At 37.6% G+C, this 20,872-nt stretch overlaps 3 protein-coding genes across 3 annotated transcripts in view; all 3 read right to left on the minus strand.

The window, feature by feature from the left end:
- Positions 1 to 3,140, minus strand: part of LOC144636242 (polycystin-1-like protein 2) — a 24,038-nt gene extending 20,898 nt beyond the window's left edge. The window contains exons 1-3 of the mRNA XM_078495402.1: positions 2,743 to 3,140; positions 1,507 to 2,077; positions 731 to 937 (exon numbers count right to left, since the gene is read on the minus strand). Of these exons, the coding sequence (XP_078351528.1) occupies positions 731 to 937; positions 1,507 to 2,077; positions 2,743 to 2,789 (825 nt within the window). The 5' untranslated portion in view covers positions 2,790 to 3,140. The remainder of the gene's footprint in view (positions 1 to 730; positions 938 to 1,506; positions 2,078 to 2,742) is intronic.
- On the minus strand, positions 2,876 to 12,356 carry LOC144637066 (uncharacterized). Its single transcript, XM_078496230.1, has 12 exons — positions 12,299 to 12,356; positions 11,987 to 12,112; positions 10,730 to 11,058; positions 10,259 to 10,400; positions 9,077 to 9,496; positions 7,983 to 8,108; positions 6,780 to 6,902; positions 5,120 to 5,245; positions 4,394 to 4,519; positions 3,774 to 3,914; positions 2,984 to 3,433; positions 2,876 to 2,910 (listed from the first exon to the last, which is right to left on the minus strand). The coding sequence occupies exons 1-12, from the start codon at positions 12,354 to 12,356 to the stop codon at positions 2,876 to 2,878; spliced, it is 2,202 nt and encodes a 733-aa protein (XP_078352356.1).
- A 365-nt stretch (positions 12,357 to 12,721) lies between these two features.
- On the minus strand, positions 12,722 to 20,425 carry LOC144637067 (neuropilin-1-like). The gene is made up of 5 exons (XM_078496231.1): positions 20,335 to 20,425; positions 20,167 to 20,242; positions 16,577 to 16,914; positions 16,068 to 16,209; positions 12,722 to 13,164 (listed from the first exon to the last, which is right to left on the minus strand). The coding sequence occupies exons 1-5, from the start codon at positions 20,365 to 20,367 to the stop codon at positions 12,722 to 12,724; spliced, it is 1,032 nt and encodes a 343-aa protein (XP_078352357.1). The 5' UTR covers positions 20,368 to 20,425.
- Positions 20,426 to 20,872: the final 447 nt, after the last annotated feature.

Below are 20,872 nucleotides of genomic sequence, written 5' to 3' on the forward strand. Positions count from 1 at the left end.
TCTAGGGAGAAGATTATCTATTTCCTTTTCGCAGTTCTGTTAACTCCGCTTTCAAGGCCCAACAACGCTATTTAAAATGGTACAGTGGAGACCACGCTGGTAAGCCCACTTTTTTGGGCAGGAATCTCATTGATTTGAGCAGGAATATTGGGTGACGTAATAAGCTTTTTTGATCTTATAAATAAAATGTGGTGTATTAATGTAAGTGATGCCATGATTTATTTTTGACTTTCTTCAGTTTGACAGGTTTGATATGTTCTTTTTCTCCTTCGCTGGTCGGGTTTAATTTAATTTTTGGATCACAGGTAGCGATTCTAAGTATTGTGCAATGGAGCCATCAGTTCAAGTTGTTTCCTTTATATTCGAAATCACTGAATCATTTCGTTTGTAGTTATGCAAACTTCTTATCGCTTAAATATCTGCTTCGGATATCATTGTTTTCAAACAATGGTTTTATACTTGATGCACTTGAGTGAACTCTTTGATACTGACTGACTGACTGATTGTATGACGTCACCAAATTAATTTATTCCTCCCCTTGCTAATGAGTTTTCTTCAAAAAAGTGGCCTAACCGGTCCCTGCTTTTCTTCTTTTTTTTTCTAGCCACCCCTTTACGTTCATTTTTCATTTCTCTGTTGTGCCTTGTGTCAGGAAAAAAATTAAACAAATCTGTTTATTTTTTCCAACGATATCTTTTTCTTTCGATAGAAAAAACGCATGATGGCCTACCTTCGATTTAGTTTGCACACTTAACATTTGTCCACAAAAGGTACCTTCTCTACCAGACATAAGGACAGATAAGGCGAGTGGTGATGCTCGATCAAGGTCATGCTCGTTAAGGAAACCACTCAAAGTGCTATAATTTTCGAGTATTAGACCCATTTTACTTTCCTCTTCTGTCAGTTTGCAGTCACCAAGCTTCGAAGGCGGCATTACCTTAAGACAAAAGAAAAGCGAACATTGTAAAAATCGGTTATTCATCTTTTGCTAGCTCTAATTGAATGTTATGCGTGTTCAATGTAAACACGGTGTTTAACTTTATCTCATCATGTCTGTTCTTTTGTTTTGTTCTGGATTAACGCGATTCCACACTATGTCTAGATAGTAATTTTTATCTTCTGTGTGATTTGGTAAACGGTGGTATTGTGATGTCTGTCGTAATATAAAAATAAATCAATCCAGAAATGGAATAACCTTGTAATTGTACTAATTTAATATATTATTAGATTATTGTTGAAACAGACAACAGGTACCAAAAATTAAAGTATTTCATTCAATTTCACTAGTCAAGTAGAATATCATGAGCTCTGATAGCAATGTTATATAAAGACGGACACCTGTGTGAGAAGGACACCTGGTGTTGGTCCCATCCCTGCAGTTTTTCAGTCATTTTACTGTAACTAAACTCCCTATAAGACGGGCACCACTTTAAGGCGGACAGTTGGAGCCAGTCCGACGGTGTCCTTCTAAGAAAGAGTTTACTGTAGACACATATTGTACTATACCTTCACTGATAATTCCTGTACGACGCAGACACCAAGAGCATTCTTTATAATTATGCTGATTAAAATCCTGTAGTCCTCTTCAGGAAGTCCTTCAGGTAGGACTGTTGATGCGGACGTAGGGGACACGCCATAAGATATTTGTTGATTATTCAGACGAAACTCGTAGGTAAGCGATTCAGTTTCATCTTGCCATCCAGAACATTCAAAAATGAACTCTGTCTCAAGAGGCACCCCTTCACTAACTGACGACTCACAGTGTCCTCCATACGGCATCCTAGCGGTCTTAAACTCGAACGTAGAGAAACCTTTTGTCCTAGATAAAGATGTGGCGCGGAGTATTAAGCGGTATTGCATGTCTGGTTGAAGAGCATTCGGTTTAATAACCATGTTTGAGGTATTTGCTGTTGTAGCTGTCATGTTAGCCAAGCCAGGCACATTTTCCCATGTGTTGTCATTCAGTTTTTCCAAGCTCCACGCATACGATGCAGCTTCGCAAGGAGAGTTGGCACATTGCGAGGTTACTCTTAACTTACTAGATGAAGACACTATCGGCCCACAATCTTTAAGGCACCTAAAATAAAACACTTTGTTAATGCTTCTGGAACGCGGGAACAAAGCTTAGTACAGGGAGCCTCGCTCCGTGATCCAAACGTTACCTTTTTGAACATCATTTTTGACAGAAAAATTACCCTTCCGTATATCTTTCACATAAAGTGGTACCCAGTTTACATACAGTGTAAAGACAGCTTCCCCGTTTCAACATTTTAACTTGAGTACCAGGCCTAGGCCAACTTGGATAAATCAGCCTTCACCTGCGTCCTTGATATATTTTCTAAACGTTCAATTAAATACTTAAATGGCGGCTTATCCTACTCTTGTCTATTATACTTTAATGCGTAAATTCCCCGCCCTTTGATATATCTCCTGACTGAAAAAAGTAGCAGATTGAAAGTAAGAAAAGTAAGTATTGGGCCCGGTACATAAGCCAGAACTGTGCAGTTAGATCCGCTCCACGTGATTCAATTTTTACGAAACATTCTGTTGCGCTTAACCCCAAGGAACTTAACAGGACTAAATTTGACATTTCCCGGTGCTGCTGTTATTTTATGAACTAAGTATCTCAGTAAATGCCATTTCGCAGCAACTTCAATGTGGAATATGCTAATAATGTTGCAAGACCGCAAAAAACCTGCTTTTTGAAGTAGTACAGCATATTAAGTTAAAGTCCAAACTTACCTGAGAAACAGAAGAGGCAATTCTCCGCTTTCGATATCAATGTACATCTCTGCAAAGGAGCTTCTTTCATCAGCAGAAACAGTTAACCTTAAAACGTATGTCTTTGTGACTTGAAGTCGAGTGGCGTCTATTGTTACCACTGCACTTGTTTTTCCATTGATGAAAGAGCTGTAACAGTCGCTTGAAAAAACAATTTCATCCGATCTGCGACAAGACCAGCTAAAAGCCAATCCGTTATTACTTCCGACACCGACATCCCCATCGTAGCTCAAGGACCCATTGACAGAGGAGATAACTTTTGAACCCCAGCGAACACTAGTACCACCATCAATAACAGCGACCAGTGGGGCTTTGACCACCTTGATAAAACCATAGTCAGACGCTTCTAGTACTTCATTGTTATCCATTGTGTACGATACATTGATACTGATTTTGTAAATACCAACTGGTATTGATCGTCTGTTGATAGTCCAGAGAGTTGTTTCTTGGGCCACTACGGTTCCTTCCGCTAACTGTGAAGACGAAGAGTCGTTTTTCTGTTCAAGACGCCACTCTAGCTTTGTTTTCAAGACAAAAACGTCGTCAGGAGGGCCCTTGACTGTCACCGCTTTTTCGTATTTAACAGAGCGATCAATTATGGTTGGATTGTTTATTTCCTTGGATATGTTCATGATGGTCGCAGAAATGCCACCTACAATTGCAACCAAACGAAGCAATCAGTCATTCATAAAGTAAACCTTACCACGCTAAATAAGTACGAAATAACTTTCAGTTGACACAGGGAAATGTGACTTGGAAACTTTTTATCTGGAAACAATGTAAACTATGCATATCATGTCATCCTCCGTTCAAATAGGTAACTTAATGGCCGGCTTCATGTATGCGCCATCAAAGTTCTCCGTTAAAAGTTTTAACGCTCCTTTAACTGGACACTAGACAATATTGATCTAGATCTGCATGGAACATGTCATGGATAATTGTTAAGATAACAGAATAATTTATTTAATAACAAATCAGTAACTAAAATTAACCTGAATTGTTCATTAAAACACAGGAATCTTCCTCTGCGATATAGCCTAACTGACAAGGTTCGCAGCTGAACGAGCCTAGAGTGTTGAGGCACAGAAATCCAGAAAGACAGTCATGGGTGTCTGCTTGGCACTCGTCGACGTCTAGGAGAGAAAATAAGAGTTCGCCTCAATGAACTGAGATATCCTGAGACCATTATCCTGGAAAAATAATTTGAAGCACTCGATCACGTCCTTCTTTCCGCAAAAAAGGGAAGGTCGACTAATACTTAAATCTATGATAACATGTTGTAAACGAATGTCAACCCGAACTGGTAGTTAGGGGACATGATTAAGATACATGGCGTTTACCAGCACTCATTAATTATTTCCACAACTTTGGTAGCTGCGCAAGCCACTTCTGCTTTTTTGAGGCCGGACGAAAATTTGACACTGAGAATTGCACTTATTTAAGTTGCGTGTTGACAGAATTCTGAATTATACAAGCAAAATTGGCTCTAGTGTGACCCGGCCCTAATAAGTAGAATAACAGAAGAATTTATTTAAAAACAGATCTGTTACAAAAATGAATCTGAAACGGGTCATTATGGAGCACCATCAATTATAAAATACACGGTAATTACCAACACAGGAATTTCCCTTTGCAATGTAGCCTAACTGACAAGGTTCGCAACTAAACGAGCCCAGAGTGTTGTGGCACGCAAATCCAGGAGGACAGTTATGGTTGTCTGCTTCACACTCGTCGATGTCTTAAGAAAGAAAAAAAAGTTTCTATAATCACGGTGGGGACAAGGTGACCCAAAAACGCTCACCTTCATTCATATTTTTCGTTTTTGATACTGGTTACCTGAAATTTTGCATAAATATAGAACTCGTCATTCTGAAAAATCGTATGTTTTTTGTTTTTCGAATTTCGAATTTTTTCGCGGGAAAATGACGTCACAAAGTTGGCGCCAATTTTTTTAATTAGGATGGAACATTTTTTGACAGTTTCTGAAAGAACTTGTCGCAAAGATCTTGAAACTGAAAAAATTTCTGAGATATGTCAATCTAATCAAAAGTTATCGCTAATTGAAGTTTGAATTTCCCGCCATTTTGTTACTAAAAATAGCTCAAAATGGCGGAAAACTCAAACTTTAATGCAACATGACTTTGGTTTGGATTGACGTATTTCAGAATTTTTTTTTAATTTTAGGATAACAAGTTGTAACGAATGTCAACGTGAACTGGTAGTTACGTTACGTGATTAACCCTTTCTCTGCCAAAGGCGCATTTTTGGCGCTATTTGAAATCGCGGTCATTGAACCACTTGTGACGTCATTAATTCGTAAGTTATTTAAGTTATTTACCAACGCATGAGTCGCCTTCTTGAGTTTGGCCCAACTCGCAAGAACCGCAACGAAATGAGCCGAGAGTATTAAGGCAGTCGTTGTCGTGAAGACAGTTGTGAGCGTTTGTTTTACATTCGTCAATGTCTGCAAAAGAAAAAAATGGAAGAATATTTCAATAGACTTTAGATCTACTGAAATAACCGACTGCGCTTCGTGGAGTACAAATAACACAACACCGGTTTAGTGTTATTGTTCTTCACGAGACCGGTTTAACAGTTTCCGTATTCTCATTGAGTACGCGAATGATTAAAAACGCCGAAAAGTCAACATTCTGGGAAAAGAAAACGTCTGATAACGAATCTCTTATTAGAAATTTTAGTCTGTCGTATCGCTTTACATTTTTACTTGACATTTGTATTTTGACTGACCCTTCGGGATCGCCAAAAAACTGAAAATTCAAGTTCAAGAAAATTTACCGCTCAGTGGAGAATTAGTGTACCCTGAGTTCGTACCCTGAGACTGAGGTAGATAGCCTGTTCCAGGCGTTCGGTTGGTTGGGAGCAGCCCGAAAAATGGCGAGCCCCAAACACCTCGCCATTTTTTTGTTCACTCCTCGTTCTTCGCGTCAATTTCATTTTTCGCGGGGCCCCCAACCAACTGAACGCCTGGAACTATAGGAAGAGAGGTCTATGTTTAAACCTCCGTAAGGGGCGAGCCTCTACTGATTAAACGTGGGTCGCTTACGAGAACCCATTCTTGTAAAAAAACAGCCCCAGTTATGACCACTTTTTCGAATTCCCGAGGTGGTCACTTAGGGGCTAAGTAGAGCTTTGACTGTATTTGGGATATTCATTTCTCTCCTCCAATTAAAAGGAATGATTTTAGTTTGTTTATCAAATTACTGGCATTTCAGTTGCAACAAACAACCTATTTTTCTTGCAACTTCAATGCATGTACGCTTGCTGGATTTGGTCTTGCTTAAAATGACAAAAGCACCAATCCAGCCAATATTACGCCATACTGGGATAACAAGAATGTGCACAACATTCTAGCAATTTATCAATTGGCGGAATTTCTATCATGTGTATTGCCCAACAGATAGCTGTCCGATAGGGTCCATTTTTCCATGTCAAAGCATTGGGTTGCCATGGCCACGTGACCCTAACACATGCACCAAACTGCATGATCATCTTTTAAAAGGGAGCTAATGTTGAGGAGAAATAAATAACCAAGATCGATATACACCTAATTGTAATAAGGTTGTCATAGAAAAAAGGAAAAAGGAAAAAAGTCAAATAGGAATTAATTAAGTGCATGCATAAGATTTATTCGTACAAATGGCCTCAGAATACCTCAAAGTACGAATAAATCTTGTTACAGCATAAAAAAAGGACTCAAAGTGTTCAGATAAAACTCATAAGTTTTCTGTAAATGCTACCAGTTATGAAACTGCGATAATTAATTCCTATTTACCTTTTTTCCTTTTTTTATGATACCGTTATTGCAATTAGGTGTATGTGGTATAAAATCTAATAGATTGGGGTAATTATACCTTGCGAAAGGGCTCCTTTCAACCTCTTTCAGACCCGCCCAGACTTGACCGAAATAATTTGTGCTCTCATTACGGATCGTGTTACATTTTTTTTTACAATCTGGTGGCCCCCTTGAGTCGTTTTACCTTTGCATTGTTTTCCATTTCCCTCGTATCCAGGATTGCATGTGCATGTGTAGGATCCGTACGTATTATTGCAAGTTGCATCGTCGTCACATTTGTCTTCGTTTGTGGCACACTCTTCAATATCTAAAAATAAAAATAAAAAAAAAATGATTGTATGCGGAATTTTTTTCATTAACAATTGTTCGTCAGGTCTGGTAACATAAAAACATTACATTGATTCCAATCATCGCATTTAAGGAAATTTAAGAAACTAAGTTAAACCATGATAGGGTGTTTTTTTTTTCAACATAACGTTATCAGCCTCGGCTTCAATAAATGTTCTGGTTTTAAATGCTGATTTTAAATGGTCAACAATACGCCAGATAAAAGAAATATGTTCCATACGTTTTAGGGTTACCGTAATGATTCGATTTGGCGCCCTCCTTCCAATAAGCGCCCCCTTTCGAATGTGGTTTTGTCAATAAGCGCCCCTATTCCAAGCGCCCCAATAAGCGCCCCCATTCTAATAAGCGCCCCCATTATTATAAGCGCCCCTATCCTAATAACTGCCCCTGTTGTGGATAACTTCCCCTACTGAGGTCATCGACGTCGACTAGATAAACTCATGAACATTCACCGCACCGTACATGTATATATTTGCTGCTAAAATGAACAATGAACTTTCAACAATTTGTTACCGTTACAGTTTTTGTAATTGTTAGTTATTTTAATATTTATTAAATTTTTGTTTTGAACATTTCCTTTTTTCTAAAAAAAATTAAATAAGCGCCCTGTCTCGAATAAGCGACCTCCCTTGAGGAGCCAAAAGTAAATAAGCGCCCCTGGTGCTAAATCGAATCATCACGGTACTGTCTCTTCTTTAGTGAAAAAATAAGTAAATGCCAGAAAATGCTCCGCTACCTCACGTCAGTGGTAAATTCAGTGATTTAAAACGACGCAGTCAGATAGGGTTACCTTTTTAAAGGCACATAAGGAACAGTTTGCTACACAACAGCTGTTAAAGCAAAGATACTTTTCAATTTTTCATATGAGTTCTGAAAGTTTTCGGCAGCATGCAGCCAACGTGTGTATGTGGATAATAATAATAATAATATATAATAATAATAATAATAATAATAATAATAATAATAATAATAATTTTTTTTTTTTTTTTTTTTTTTATATAATAAAATAATTTGTTTTTAGTTTTATAAATTCACATACCAATGGTACAGTTGTCTCCCGTAAATCCCCTCGGGCATCTGCAAATGTAGGAAGGATATCTGTTGTAACAAATCTGTCCACCAGAACAGTTGTGTATGTTGAGGAGGCATTCGTCGACGTCAAGCTCTGAAAAAGATGGATATCTATAAAACATGTAGAAACAATTGCATCAAATAATATAATGATGCAATGCATGTTTTATCTGTGCTCGGGAAGAGTTTCTTTTATGGAAGGGGTAAGGCAAAAGACAACGTTTATATCGTAAAGAAATATTGGAAACGACCGTCTTAACGCTTTTAGAACAGTTTGAAAACAGTAACAACTGAAACATGTGTGACCGAGTAAAATGAGTTTACACCCCCTCTCGCAATCGTCAACGCATACGGCTCCTTCAGAATCTCAGAACTCTGGTTACTTTCACAAAACTAATCGCTTTTCTTTTACTCTCACTTCAAATGTTCTTCCAAAAACTGGTGATTCACTGACTCACAAGTTACCTTCATGGAATCAAAGCCATTGAAAAAAGAATATCAACATATTGTCCAAGCTCATTCTTCGATAACCATTCCCCAGGGGATGGGGCGGGGAGGGGGGGGGGGGTGGGGGTCACAAAATTTGAAACTTCATTGTAGAATAGGTCATCATTTTTAACTTTACCGTTGGGTAGGAGCAACATAATACTTGAAACCCACTGGGATTGCTCCCGTCCTCCCCTGCTATTATTATAAATGTGGTGATCCCATCGAATTCGTCAAGTCATCAATTTGAGAATGAATATAACATAGCGCATCTATAACGGAGAAGGAAGGAAGGAATGAAGAAAGTAAGTAAGAAAGAAAGAAAGGAAGGGAGGAAGGAAGGAAGGAAGAAAGGAAGGAAGGAAGGAAGGAAGAACGGAGGGAGTTAATTAGTCATACGTTAAAAACAACAAATCAGTCAATCAATCAAACAATAAACAAATCACTATCGATCGATCAATCAGTCGGGAAAGAAAAAGAGGATGAAAAGTAAAAACATTCGGTGTTATGTTATTATTATAGCTTATTGGCCTTGTATAAAAAAAATAAACCAATCACTAATAATTGTGTATTTACCATGTGCACCACAGTAGCGCATTGGGCAGGATGGTACTTCAACTAACTTGTACACAAAGAAACCACTGCAATTACGAATCTGAATTTCCACACTCGCATTACAGCACGACAAAGGACCGTTAAAACAGACTGTTCTAGTTACTTTTCCCTCAGCAACAGAAGGATGATCACCGTCAACCCAGCCTGGCATGTCTGTATTACAATTGCCTTCGATAATGCACTTGTTTGGCATGAATATGCCAGCCTGTCCCATAAAGCGGTACCAATGTGGTTCAGTTATTATATCCTGATCACAAAAGGTTCCCAGGCCGCTTGAAGACTTGACTCGGTCAGCTTGATCCAATACGCTGTAGTTCACACATTCCGGAGGTGTCTCGTCTATTTCAGAATCATTTGATGATACAACGCCACCTAAGTCGCCTTGAAGTGATAGGATAGGATATAAGGATAGAAAAGTGGATAATATTTTGTTTGCTTTATGATGCTTTAATTACGTCATTCAAGGTGACACGTCCTCTAAGCTCCATCTTTTCTCTCTAAAACTTACTTAATATCGCACAGTCGTTGGCCCTTCTTTTAAAAATTTTGAAAAAAAGAGTACAGGTACTAAAAGCTGGCTTTCTCAAACGGAAGGTATTTATATTGACAAAAGATGAACTGATACCATCCCCCCTACCTCGCTCTCGCGTATTTGTACTCCATAACGATCCATAAACGTCATTCGAAATCCGTTCCCAGATGGATTAAGTCATGCAATGCTTCATGGTAGATACAGTCAACTCCCGCCTTGCGGACACCTCGCTATTACGGAAACCCCTTTATTACGGATAGGAGTTAAAGTCCCGGCGAATAAGAATTACTGAAAATAACTTCAGTTCCGTTGCTACGGACTTTCTCTATTGCGGACAACAAATTGTGGTCCAGAAAGAGTCTGTTATAGTGAGAGTTGAGTGTAGGGTTTTTTTGGAAAGTAGGCCGTAATTTATAAATCACGACATATCTTAATCAAATTGCCACTAATTAACATTTCAGGATGCCAAACACGCGATATACTAGTTCAATTACCATTGCGTACATAATAATTATTTTAAATATTATATATTAGAACAGCGGAGATTAGGTAAACTGGAGTTGGCTACTTGACCGTTACAAATGTACATAAAATATATTTATATCTAGTACCTTGCCGACATTCGTAGACCTCCACTCTCATTGAAGCTGTTTCATGCCAAGAAATTGGTTGAAAACGGATGGCATCGGCACTAATAGGTGGGTCAAGGTCGTGATAAACAACAGTGTCCGGGTCTGTGTTTCCAGTGAAGACCTAAATCATGGCAAAATACAGTTTAATTTTGAGCTCGATTGCTTACCTTTCAAAACATCCTAAAAACGATCTTCCACCAGTTCACTGTGAAGGTAAACTTAAATAGCAATATTTGGGTGTATTTTCTTTTGTAATTGTGTACTTCAACACTTCAACACTTGCGCTGCTTCTCACAATGTATGTTCTCTTCATAATACGGCCTTATCAACGGAAGAGCAAGAGCAAGAGCAAGAGCAAGAGCAAGAACAAGAACAAGAGCAAGACCGACGCAGTGATAACATCGCTAACCATAGCTGGCTTTTAGTCTCGGCGATAATAAACTAACTTACTTTAACTTGTCCTTCTTCCTTATAGGTGTGGTGTAGAGACGTGAAATCGTCAATGTAAACCAACTCGTACTCAGTAACCCATGCATTGCCACCGTTTTTCCCCTGGGTTGCTACTCGTGTAATATTAGTTTTCTGCTGACTATCAAACTCGATCTGAAGCCATGGTTTGTTGTCCCATGTGTCTGCTGTCCAAGATCCTTCTTTAAGAGAAGTTTTCTTGAAGTTTAGTCTAGCCTGTTCCGCGGAATTCTGTAAATTCTTCTCCGAAGAGGCGCTGATGCGATCGTCAGAGATTACACCGTTTTCCATGCCGAGAGCTTTTGGACAACCTAAAGATTTTATGAAATGGACATAAATAAAACCAATGAAATAAAACCATTTGCTCTTTGCATGTAGTGTTGTTTAAATGAGCTCTGTCTCCGATTTAACAGATTTTTGAACAGCCAAAATTTATATTTGTGTAGAAAACCTAAAAATAATGGGTCATTTTTTTAAAAAAAAAAATGCTATATTAAACCAACAAAACTGGTAACTGAACAAACGTCTTTGGCTACAGATGGCTAAGATGGAGATGGATTGCAACAGAAAAATTAAGGCTTCACTTTACAAAGTTGTTTCTGCGTGTCATCAAAAATCTTCCATTGCATGTTCAAAGTAAATGTCTTTCATGGGTTAAGTTGCCTACCACTAATTTCAGAACAGTTTAGACCAAAAATCTACGATATTCAAGCGACGTAGCTCCTTTACGAGTTAAACAAAGGTATTCCAGTGTTTCGCGAGGCCAACTTTGCGCGCTAAATATATCCGCATCCAAGGCTTTGTTACTATGACATTCCTTATTTACCAGGTGGTCATTTGGTCACCTTCGGATACTGGCAAAAAATTAACCCGTCATCAAGGTCGCTCTATACGTTCTGACCTCTAGCCAAATATTTTCTCGTCCAGCCCTCCCACTGAGTCAATAATAAGTCTGTGGAGGCCCTAAGACACGAAATGTTATTGTATTTTTGTAACTTGATGTAACTTGGCTTCAGGAGTTTAAATACTCCATCACCTCACACGAACAACGTCAATTTATGATTTTAAACGTCGCCGATCGACATTGATTTTCCTTTAGTTACACAAGTCCCAAAGGAAAAAATTGCTACCTAATAACCAACTTTTCTTTCTTTAATGTAAGTTCCGAGACATTTTCAGAGCATGTAAAGAACTTGTGTATGCTGATAATTGTTTTTATTTTTTTATAAATTTACTTACCAATACTACAGTTCACTCCAGTGAATCCGTCGGGACATTTACATTCGTAAGACAAATATTTGTTGACACATATCTGCCCAACAGAACAGTCGTGCGTGTTCTCGAGACATTCGTTGACATCCCATTCTGAGATAGGTGGATGAATATGTCAATCATAAGCAAACAATCAGTAAATAATGTGCAGTGATTTATCTGTGTTTATTAATTTTAAATTTAACCTCAGTTTTTAAAATTCATTAATCTATTAAATCATAGTTAATAGAGGGAAATGGTTATGAAGCCCGGCAAACATCAAAAATCAAACAAAAATACCAAGATTTGTGTTGGAAGGTCCACGACCGTGTACATCTTTTGTCAGTTTTGTGCTCATTCACTATGCATGATTTACGTAATCGCAGTGTTTCCATTAGTTAGTTTCATGAACACGCGTAACCACCTATTGTATTTTCTCAGGTTTTGCGCAGGGTCAACCTCCAAAATAGTGAACAAAGACATACAATAAAGAACTTTGCATTGCTTCGTAACCATTTTCCTGTATTAACTATGATTAAATCACGCAAATTTTGGACAGACGTAAAAAGAAGGAAGAGAAATATCGTGAAATAAGGCATACCATTAAACAGGCATACCATCAATCAGTCAATCAATCAATCAATCAATCAATCAATCAATCAATCAATCAAACAATCAGTCAGTCAGTCAGTTAGTCTGTCTATAAACAAAAAAAGACAAAGGTTAATCTATCCACCAAACAATAAAAGTCCATTTACCGTGTGCGCCACAGTAACGCATTGGGCAGGATGGTACTTCAACCAACTTGTACACAAAGAAACCACTACAGTTACGTATCTCAATTTCCACGCTCGCTTGGCAACATGATAAATGGCCGTGGAAGCAGACTGTTCTTGTTACATTTCCATCATCGACTGAAGGATGATCGCCGTCGACCCAGCCTGGCATTTCTGTATTACACTTGCCTATGCCAAGGCATCTGTTTGCCATGAATACGCCAGCATTTCCCATAAAGCGATACCATTTTGGCTGCGTTATTACATCTTGATCGCAAAAAGTTCCCAGGCCGATTGAATTCCATTGTCGGTCAGCTTGATCAAAAATGCTGTAGTTCACACATTCCGATGGTGTCTCGACTATTCCAGAATCACAGCCACTCGGATCACCTTGAATCGGAAACACATACGAAAGTAAACCGTTAGGTGATTTATTCAACTATATTTAAAAAGTTAACCAATCCGTTATGACAACAAAACGCATATAAGGATAGGAAGTTGGAACTTAAGATATTTTTATGCACTTCATAAAGCGTCCAATACGTCATCCAACGTGACACATATTATCAAAGTAATGGTGCTTTTACTCTTCGAAATTTACTAAATGTCGTGCAGTCATTGACACTTCATTTAAATAACCTTTTGTTATCAATTTTGAAAGTAAGAATGAAAAAACATGTAACAAAGGTCGACTTCCTCAAATGAAACATTTTTTTTCATTGGTAAAACATGCTACTTGTTTCCACGTCTTTGTACTGTGGTCTACTCCCACAACGATCGATATATGTCATTCGAAATCTGTTCAAAGTCTTACAATGCTACATAGTGGATCCAAAGTAGCAGATTTTTGGAAAGTAGGCCATAATTGATAAATCACGATAAATCACTTTGTCGTCTTTGTCAGTCTTTGTCGGTCTTTCAGAATCTTTTTTGTAGTCGGATGAAGGGCTATGAATTGAAAGTCTTGGAAGTATGAAGTAAATGGTATCTTCGTTCATTTATGAAGAAGGTTAGCACCAAAAAAGAATAAAAAAGAATAAACGTAAGTGGCGACGAGACTTGTGGTAAATTTTGTGCTCTTGGATGAAAATTTTTTTTTGCTATATCCTCAGCCAATAGATGATAGTTTTCATGTGTCCCTATAAGAAAATGATGCATTTTTGAGGTCTAGAAAATAAGCTGAATGTCCTCGCCTAACAGCTTGGGCATATACTAGCAGCTTTTTTTAACCTCAGCCGTTCATTATTGTCTTATAGGGACATGGAAAACCATCTTCTCTATTTGATACATATTTAACACACACACACAAAAAACAAACCCTTTAGGCGGCTGTTATACTGGAGGATAATTCCCGAGACTGAAATATTGTCAGAAAAACGCCAAGAACGCCGAGAAGCGAAGCTTCGAGGACAACTGTGAAATTTTTAGGACAACCTTTCACCTACTCTGGCAGTATCCTCCAATACAAAGAGGTTTTTTTTTATTTAGTTAGTCTTCGATTAAACTCTACAACGCGCTTGGACCAAATTTGTATATAAAACTAGCTCATATTATCTGACCCCTCCCCTCCGCCCCCCCAAAGGACGCCATAAAGGACGCCATGATTCCATGTACCCCAACAAACCGTCTTGGGATCGAAATTCTCATTTATTACACTACGACACTAGTGTACGTTCTACACATATCCGTGTGAAGCTCCTGCAGACAATTCTTTGACAAAAGTGCATGGAAAACAGAAAAAAAAAAAACAGTCTTCTTTTCGTGGCAGTTTATAGTGTATGATTCATCAATTAATAGTATACATGAAAAATTTCTTGAATCTGATTGGCGTAGAGAAATGCAGTAAATATTCGATGCAGAAATGAGTTCATTTAGTGCAAATATAAGAACATTTTGTGTACAAACGAGAAACAAACAGAGCATTCTGATTGGTTGATAAACAACGGCGCCCACAGATAGCCAATCCAATGTTCAACGACATCTAAATGGCGCGGAGTTTAGATCTTCCTCGAATTGCGAATAAAAAACAATGGCTGGCGTTTTGAGTACAGAGTAGAGGACCTGAAGACAGCTCTAAATATCACAATCTGAAAAGCACTGGTTTTTGCTTCTCTGTTGAGAATAACTGGTTTCTCGAGAAAGGAACTGCCGACGAAATCAAAACTACGAGCCGACTGATCATGAGCTTCACTCATGAGCTTCACTCAGTGAGTTAGACGGAAATCAAATCACCGGACGGGATGTGTTGTCTGTTATAACCCACGGATTAATTTTTGCGCTCGCTCATTGGACAAAAGGCATCACGTGGTACAAAATCGGAGGACAGGTATGAGAAAATATATCCCGTCAAAGTCAGTTCCAAGTTTTTAAACAAATCAAAGTGTTACAAAAATACGTAAACTAATCAACTTGCATTTATTTCAACCGCAGTTACGCCGTTATTATCACTGTAGGGTTTTTCAATTTACCGGCAATAAAGGGCGTTGTAGAAATTAATCGGAGGGTTATAAAGTAAATAACCCCCTTTCTGGCTTGCTGGTATATTGGAGGATAATGCCCTTGGCTGAAAGATTGTACTAAACATTTCACAGTTGTCCTCCAAGCTTCGCCATTCTGCCAACTGTTTACTTTTCTCGGGTATTATCCTCCAATATACCAGCCACCTGAAGGAATCTATTTACTAATCACCCGTCACCCAGTTTTGCACCACGTGATTTGTTTTGTCGAATGAGAGCTCGCGGAAATTAATCGGTGGGTAATAAATGTATATATAGAGGATATTAAACAGTGGTGTTCGAGTGGCAAATCATTATTTCGTGAGTGAGCGCAGCAAACGAGTGAGATACTATTTTTGCCCCGAGAACGTAAAATTCATATCTTTGAGCCAATGTCTAATGTTCTTTAAAGAAACAAACCTTTAATATGTTAACTCTCGCGATTCAGTCGGCGGCTGGAATTTCTTAAATATCTCGCTTTTGGTCTACTTTGCAAGAAACTCTTTGAATTGTTAAGTCATATAAAGTTTCCTTCCTCGTATTTGTATTTTGCTGCTCCTAAGTTAACATTTTTAATTTTCTATCACTCGCCACTTTTAACCGGTGATTGGCAAAGTTTGGCAGCCGTTCAGCCGTACCGCGTGCAACGACGCGAAATGACGTAAGCGATATCCTCACTAGTGAGGATATGGAAAATACGCCACTGCGGTCTCGGATGTAATTTCGTAGGAATTTTATCAGTGGTCTATTTTCCAGTAAACCACTCGCGTCTATATAATAAATGTATATCTGTAGTACCTTGAAGACATCCGTAGAGCTCCACCCTCATTGATATGTCTCCATGCCAAGAAACTGGTACAAAACGGATGGCCCTTGTACTGATTGGTGGGTTAAGGTCATGATGAACAACAGTGTCTTGATCTGTGTTCCCATAAAAAACCTAAATCATTCCAAAGCAGCAATTACAATACAAATATCACCAGCATCAGCATTAGCATTAGCAAGATTAAAGGCAGCAGCAATAGCAACTGAAATAACAATAGCGAAGAGAATAACGACAATAACAGCAATACAAATCGCAATAGCAACTGCAGCGCGATAGCAATTGCAATGGCAATACATATAGCAACAGCAATGGTGACCGCAAAAGCAAAAGTAATACATGAGTAACAGTAATAGCAGCCATAGTAAAAGTTGTGGCAATAGCAATAGCAATAACAATACCTAAAACCACAAGGCTGGGGGCAGCCACAACCGCAACCAAACTGACAATGAAATAACTAAAATTAACTTCGAATTTATCTTACTTTGTGTTCGTTTTCTCCTTGTTCCACATAGTAAATATAGGTAGAGTAATCGCCACCATATTGAATGTATTTCAATTTGTATTCGGTAACCCACGAGTTTCCTCCATTTTTTCCTTGTGTTGCTACTCCTGTAACCGTATGTACCTCATCAACAAAAGAAATGCCAAGGTATTGATCGCTGTTACTGGTTCCTGCGGTCCAAGATCCTTCTTTGCCAGACGTTTTCTGAAAGTTTAGTCTTGCCTGATTCGCTGCACTGTCGGAACTCTTCTGCGAAGAGGTCCTGATTTGCTCGTCCGGGATTGCCCCGCTTTCCAAACCGAGAGCTTTTGGACATTCTAAAGATTTCAAGAGCTTTATGTCAGTGATCTTAAAGGGACTGTGCCACGGATTTGAGCTAAATTTAGGCATGGGAATATAAAAGTAACCTCCTAAACCAGAGAAGGAACAATTCAATTACACACCAATTACAAAAAAAGGTACGTATGGCCAAAAGTGACGAAGATTAAAATGGATTCCGATATGGGTTTTTGAAATATTGTTGGGTTGAACAGTTTTCAAAGCTAATGTTATTTGCTTTTAACTTTAAATTATAACGCCCTTGAGACACTTTTGGTTGCAATAAACCTATGGATTTTTTATTTAAGTCCATAGAAGTAATTTCTTTGCAATTTAAACGAGTATTTGGCAAAACGTAATAAAATAAACTTAACTCGCTTTAACAACCAACAACAACAAACGGCAAATAACAAAACTCTATTTCACACAATCATATTATGTATATTGTGTTTTCCCTCCCGCAATAAGCGTAGCTATATATTCGAGGCGGGAGTTGAAGAATGAAGAAAAAAAAAATCAAGATGGTAATAATTTTTCTAAAGAATAGAAAAAATAAAAGTAATAAGAATGATTCTATGATAATAGTGAGTAACAATAGTAATAAATAGCAATAATAATGAGTATAAAAAAAATTAAGCTAAAGATTTTAAGTAGTAAACGATTGTATTCACTTCAACATAGTCATTATCAGCTAAAAGTAAATGATACATTCGGTTATTAAATGTTTTCCGGAAAACTGTGTTAGGTTTGTCTCGTAAAGCCGGTGCAATATAGACTACTTATTAACCGAGAGTGAGGTTATTACAGGGGAATCTCAGACCGAGGCCTTGATGTATTGACCGAGCGATAGCGAGGTCAATACATCAAGGCCGAGGTCTGAGATTGCCCTGTAATGACCGAACGGACGAGGTTAATAAGTTATTTATTATATGGCCTTTTAGCGCTATTCTTAACTGAAATATATAAAAAACACCGAGGTGAAACTCGCTCTCGCTCTCTGTGGCTCTCTTCGTCGCTCATACTAAAGAAGTATCGGTATGCTAATATTTTTATTTCAGTTGTTGAAAAGATAGTTACAGTTTGTCGGTATTTATTGTCGTTCTCGCAATTGCACTAGTAGCTTTTACTCACAACGCAAAAAACCATGTAAAAACCGCCGAACCGAGAAAAGTTTTCATAATGCCCGGTCATTACAAGAAAATAATGCCCGCTCAGCATCCAATCAGAGCGCGCGTACTATTGTAGCCATATAATAATATTCCAGACTAATGTTCCGAATCGAGAAAAAGAATCGAAAAGAACGCATTTGAATTTCAAGCTTAACCATGTTAACATCTTTTTAAAAAAAATAACGTTTTGCTCCAGTCTTGTGTTCTATAACTTACCAATCAGGCTCGATCCCTACAAAGTTTTTTGTTTATTTATCATTGTCTCCGAATAGTCACCTTTTTGTCACTTTTCTCATCTGTCACTGATGCACATAATTATTGATCTAGCTGTAGATCTATCTAAAAAGCACGAACTGACCTACGCATTTTATTCGACAATATCCAAACGTTGTAGATTATTATTGCAGATCTTTGTATTGAAAATATATCCACAAGCTTTGCCTATACTTTCTAGGGTCAGTCGTTGGAAATAGTTTGAACACAAATATAGCAAATATTGTTTATTTACTGCAGTACAAACTATTTTCAACGGCTGACTCTTATTGGAGAAAATCACTGATAGACGGTACCAAAGTGAAGCAGATTTTAAAATAGCGCCCGTAAATTGTGTAAACAATCAGGAAGTTTTGCACCAGGGGCCTGTTTCTCGAAGGTCCCGTAAAGTTTTCGTACACAAAAAGCTTTCGAGAAACGGTCCATTTTTTTATGATTCCAAAAGGGCGACGTTATTTCAGAACTCAGTAATCAGAATTCCGATTTTTGCTTTTTTATTTCTGATTTCATTTTTTTTTGGTTTCTGATTTCTGAATTCTGAATTCTGGTTGCTGTTTTGTCATTTCAGATTTGTTAATTCGAATATTGTGCTACGCATCAACTGAAAATTAAAAATTCCATATCTGTTAATCAAAAATCAGAACTGGATAACTTTCAATTTACGGATTCCGTAATTTTAAAACCAAGTAAACAGGTTGGCCGCAAACATCCTGAATTTTTTCCTTTCTATAAACGAACGCAATGGAACGAGTTAATTTCTCACGTACTCTTCGCAAAAGTTGATGGACATGCCATATCTATTCTAGAGTCTTAAATTGACTAGCCTGTTCCAGGCGTTCGGCTAGCGCGAAAAACGTCGAGTTAAAAAAAATGTTTTTCTCAGAACATATTTATTAACCAAATAGAAGATAGTTTTGTATGGTCTATAAAACAACAATGCCCGTTCAAATTCCATAGCGTTTGTACAGCGGCCATAATCTAGATTAAAATAAATGCATGGTACCCGGTTATAAAAGCAATCATCGTCAATAAATTTGAGGCTTATCTTCGAGGCAATTGACAGCAGCCTAAATTCGATCAGATCGAATTTGGATTTAACAACAGTTGTTCTGTAGTTATCAAGTTTTTTGTTCAGTGTCTCTGTTCACCTTAAAAAGAGCCAGGCTCTATTCGAATTGAAGTGCGGAAAAACAGTTTAAATTTCAGTTAATAGCGATGAAATTATAATTTCCAAAGTAAACTAAAGGCCAAGTCAGTGTTGCAAGTGTTAGGGAGCAGATTATGTCATTTGTTTTGTTATTTAAATAGTTGAATGATGTTATTACAAAAATGATGTTTGTGTTTCAACTTTGGTTTTCTACAACATATCCACTTTTCTGTTACAGTTTTTAACTTCCAAAGTTATTTTTGGTTTATCTCCTTCCGATAGTTATCCGAATTTGGGGAAATGTACTTTCTTGTTGAGTTGGATCTCAATGATCTAGCGTGAAGATAACTGGCAATGATTTTTAACTCTCCAGATGTATTTTTTCTTCTAGAAGCTGCATCCATTGATTAAATTTAAGCCTGCTAAAATAGTTAAGAGTTAAGAGCTTCCAGTTAAGCCTAAGAATTCTCATAAGAACTATTTCATAATTAATACCGGTTTCGAAAATGTCGGGTGTTTGGATTTCTTTGTTTGATGGTAAAGGCATTATACTCCCTTAATTCAGCTAGATAGTGAACGTTTCAAGTTAACTACGTTGATAGCTTTTTTGGTGTAAAAAAATCTTTATTCGTAAATGAAAATGAGTAGTGAACTCTACCTACCGCACACGGGTCCACCAAGATTCGAAGATAGCAGGCAAGTGATTTCTTTTCCTAAAGCAAGCAACAAGGCCGTTACCTAGATAAAACATTACACCAGATATGAAATTATATTACTCCATAATACGACAATGTAAAAAGGTATAAAATATAGCCAAAAAGAAAGATTACCTTTAAATAATTTTTAAAACGTAGCATAAGCATATTAACAGTTTCTACAGCTGTTACATATTACTACTAGCATTTAAAGACTACAAAACATATCGTGTTTGGCAGAGAAAAAATGAGGATCATTGAACGTCATTAACTCTGAAATTAGCAACGGAAGAAAATGTTTCCAACTGTTAAGTTCAATGAGAATAAAGTGATTTTATTTTGTTTTGTAATTATTTTTGATATTGTGTTATTCTTCCAAAACATAGACGCGAATTTCTAAAGTTAAGGACCTCTTTTTAAATTTGCTATTGAGAAAATAATAGTTAAAAAAGTGAAAAAGGTGCTAGATGTGTCAACCTTTGGGTAATGTAACTAGAAAAGAATGAAGTAACCTTAAGTCTTCTGACCTTAAATTAACCATTGTCCTTAACGACTTGTAGCGTCACAAACAAAGGCAGCTGCACTTACTATTGTTACAGTAAAATAATGGGGACTCAGTGGGGCTACAGTTAAAACGAGAAAGGGCCTTATTTCAATACAATAAGAGGTAACT

Source organism: Oculina patagonica, chromosome 13 (assembly GCF_052425735.1).
Source record: "Oculina patagonica isolate OP01 chromosome 13, crgOcupat, whole genome shotgun sequence".
Lineage (NCBI taxonomy): Eukaryota > Metazoa > Cnidaria > Anthozoa > Scleractinia > Oculinidae > Oculina > Oculina patagonica.

Bases quoted from the DNA above. Each gene is read 5' to 3' on its own strand.
- LOC144637066 (XM_078496230.1), bottom strand. From the start codon at position 12,356: ATGAGCACAAAACTGACAAAAGATGTACACGGTCGTGGACCTTCCAAC. The intron at 10,401-10,729 runs GTAAGTTAGTTT...GCCATGATTTAG, and splicing joins AGGAAGAAGGACAAGTTAAA to GTCTTCACTGGAAACACAGA. The intron at 3,915-4,393 runs GTAATTACCGTG...TTTCTCTCCTAG, and splicing joins AAAGGGAAATTCCTGTGTTG to ACGTCGACGAGTGCCAAGCA.
- LOC144637067 (XM_078496231.1), bottom strand. From the start codon at position 20,367: ATGCTTATGCTACGTTTTAAAAATTATTTAAAG. The intron at 16,210-16,576 runs GTAAGATAAATT...GGAATGATTTAG, and splicing joins AAGGAGAAAACGAACACAAA to GTTTTTTATGGGAACACAGA. The intron at 13,165-16,067 runs GTACTACAGATA...TTCCGATTCAAG, and splicing joins GCTCTACGGATGTCTTCAAG to GTGATCCGAGTGGCTGTGAT.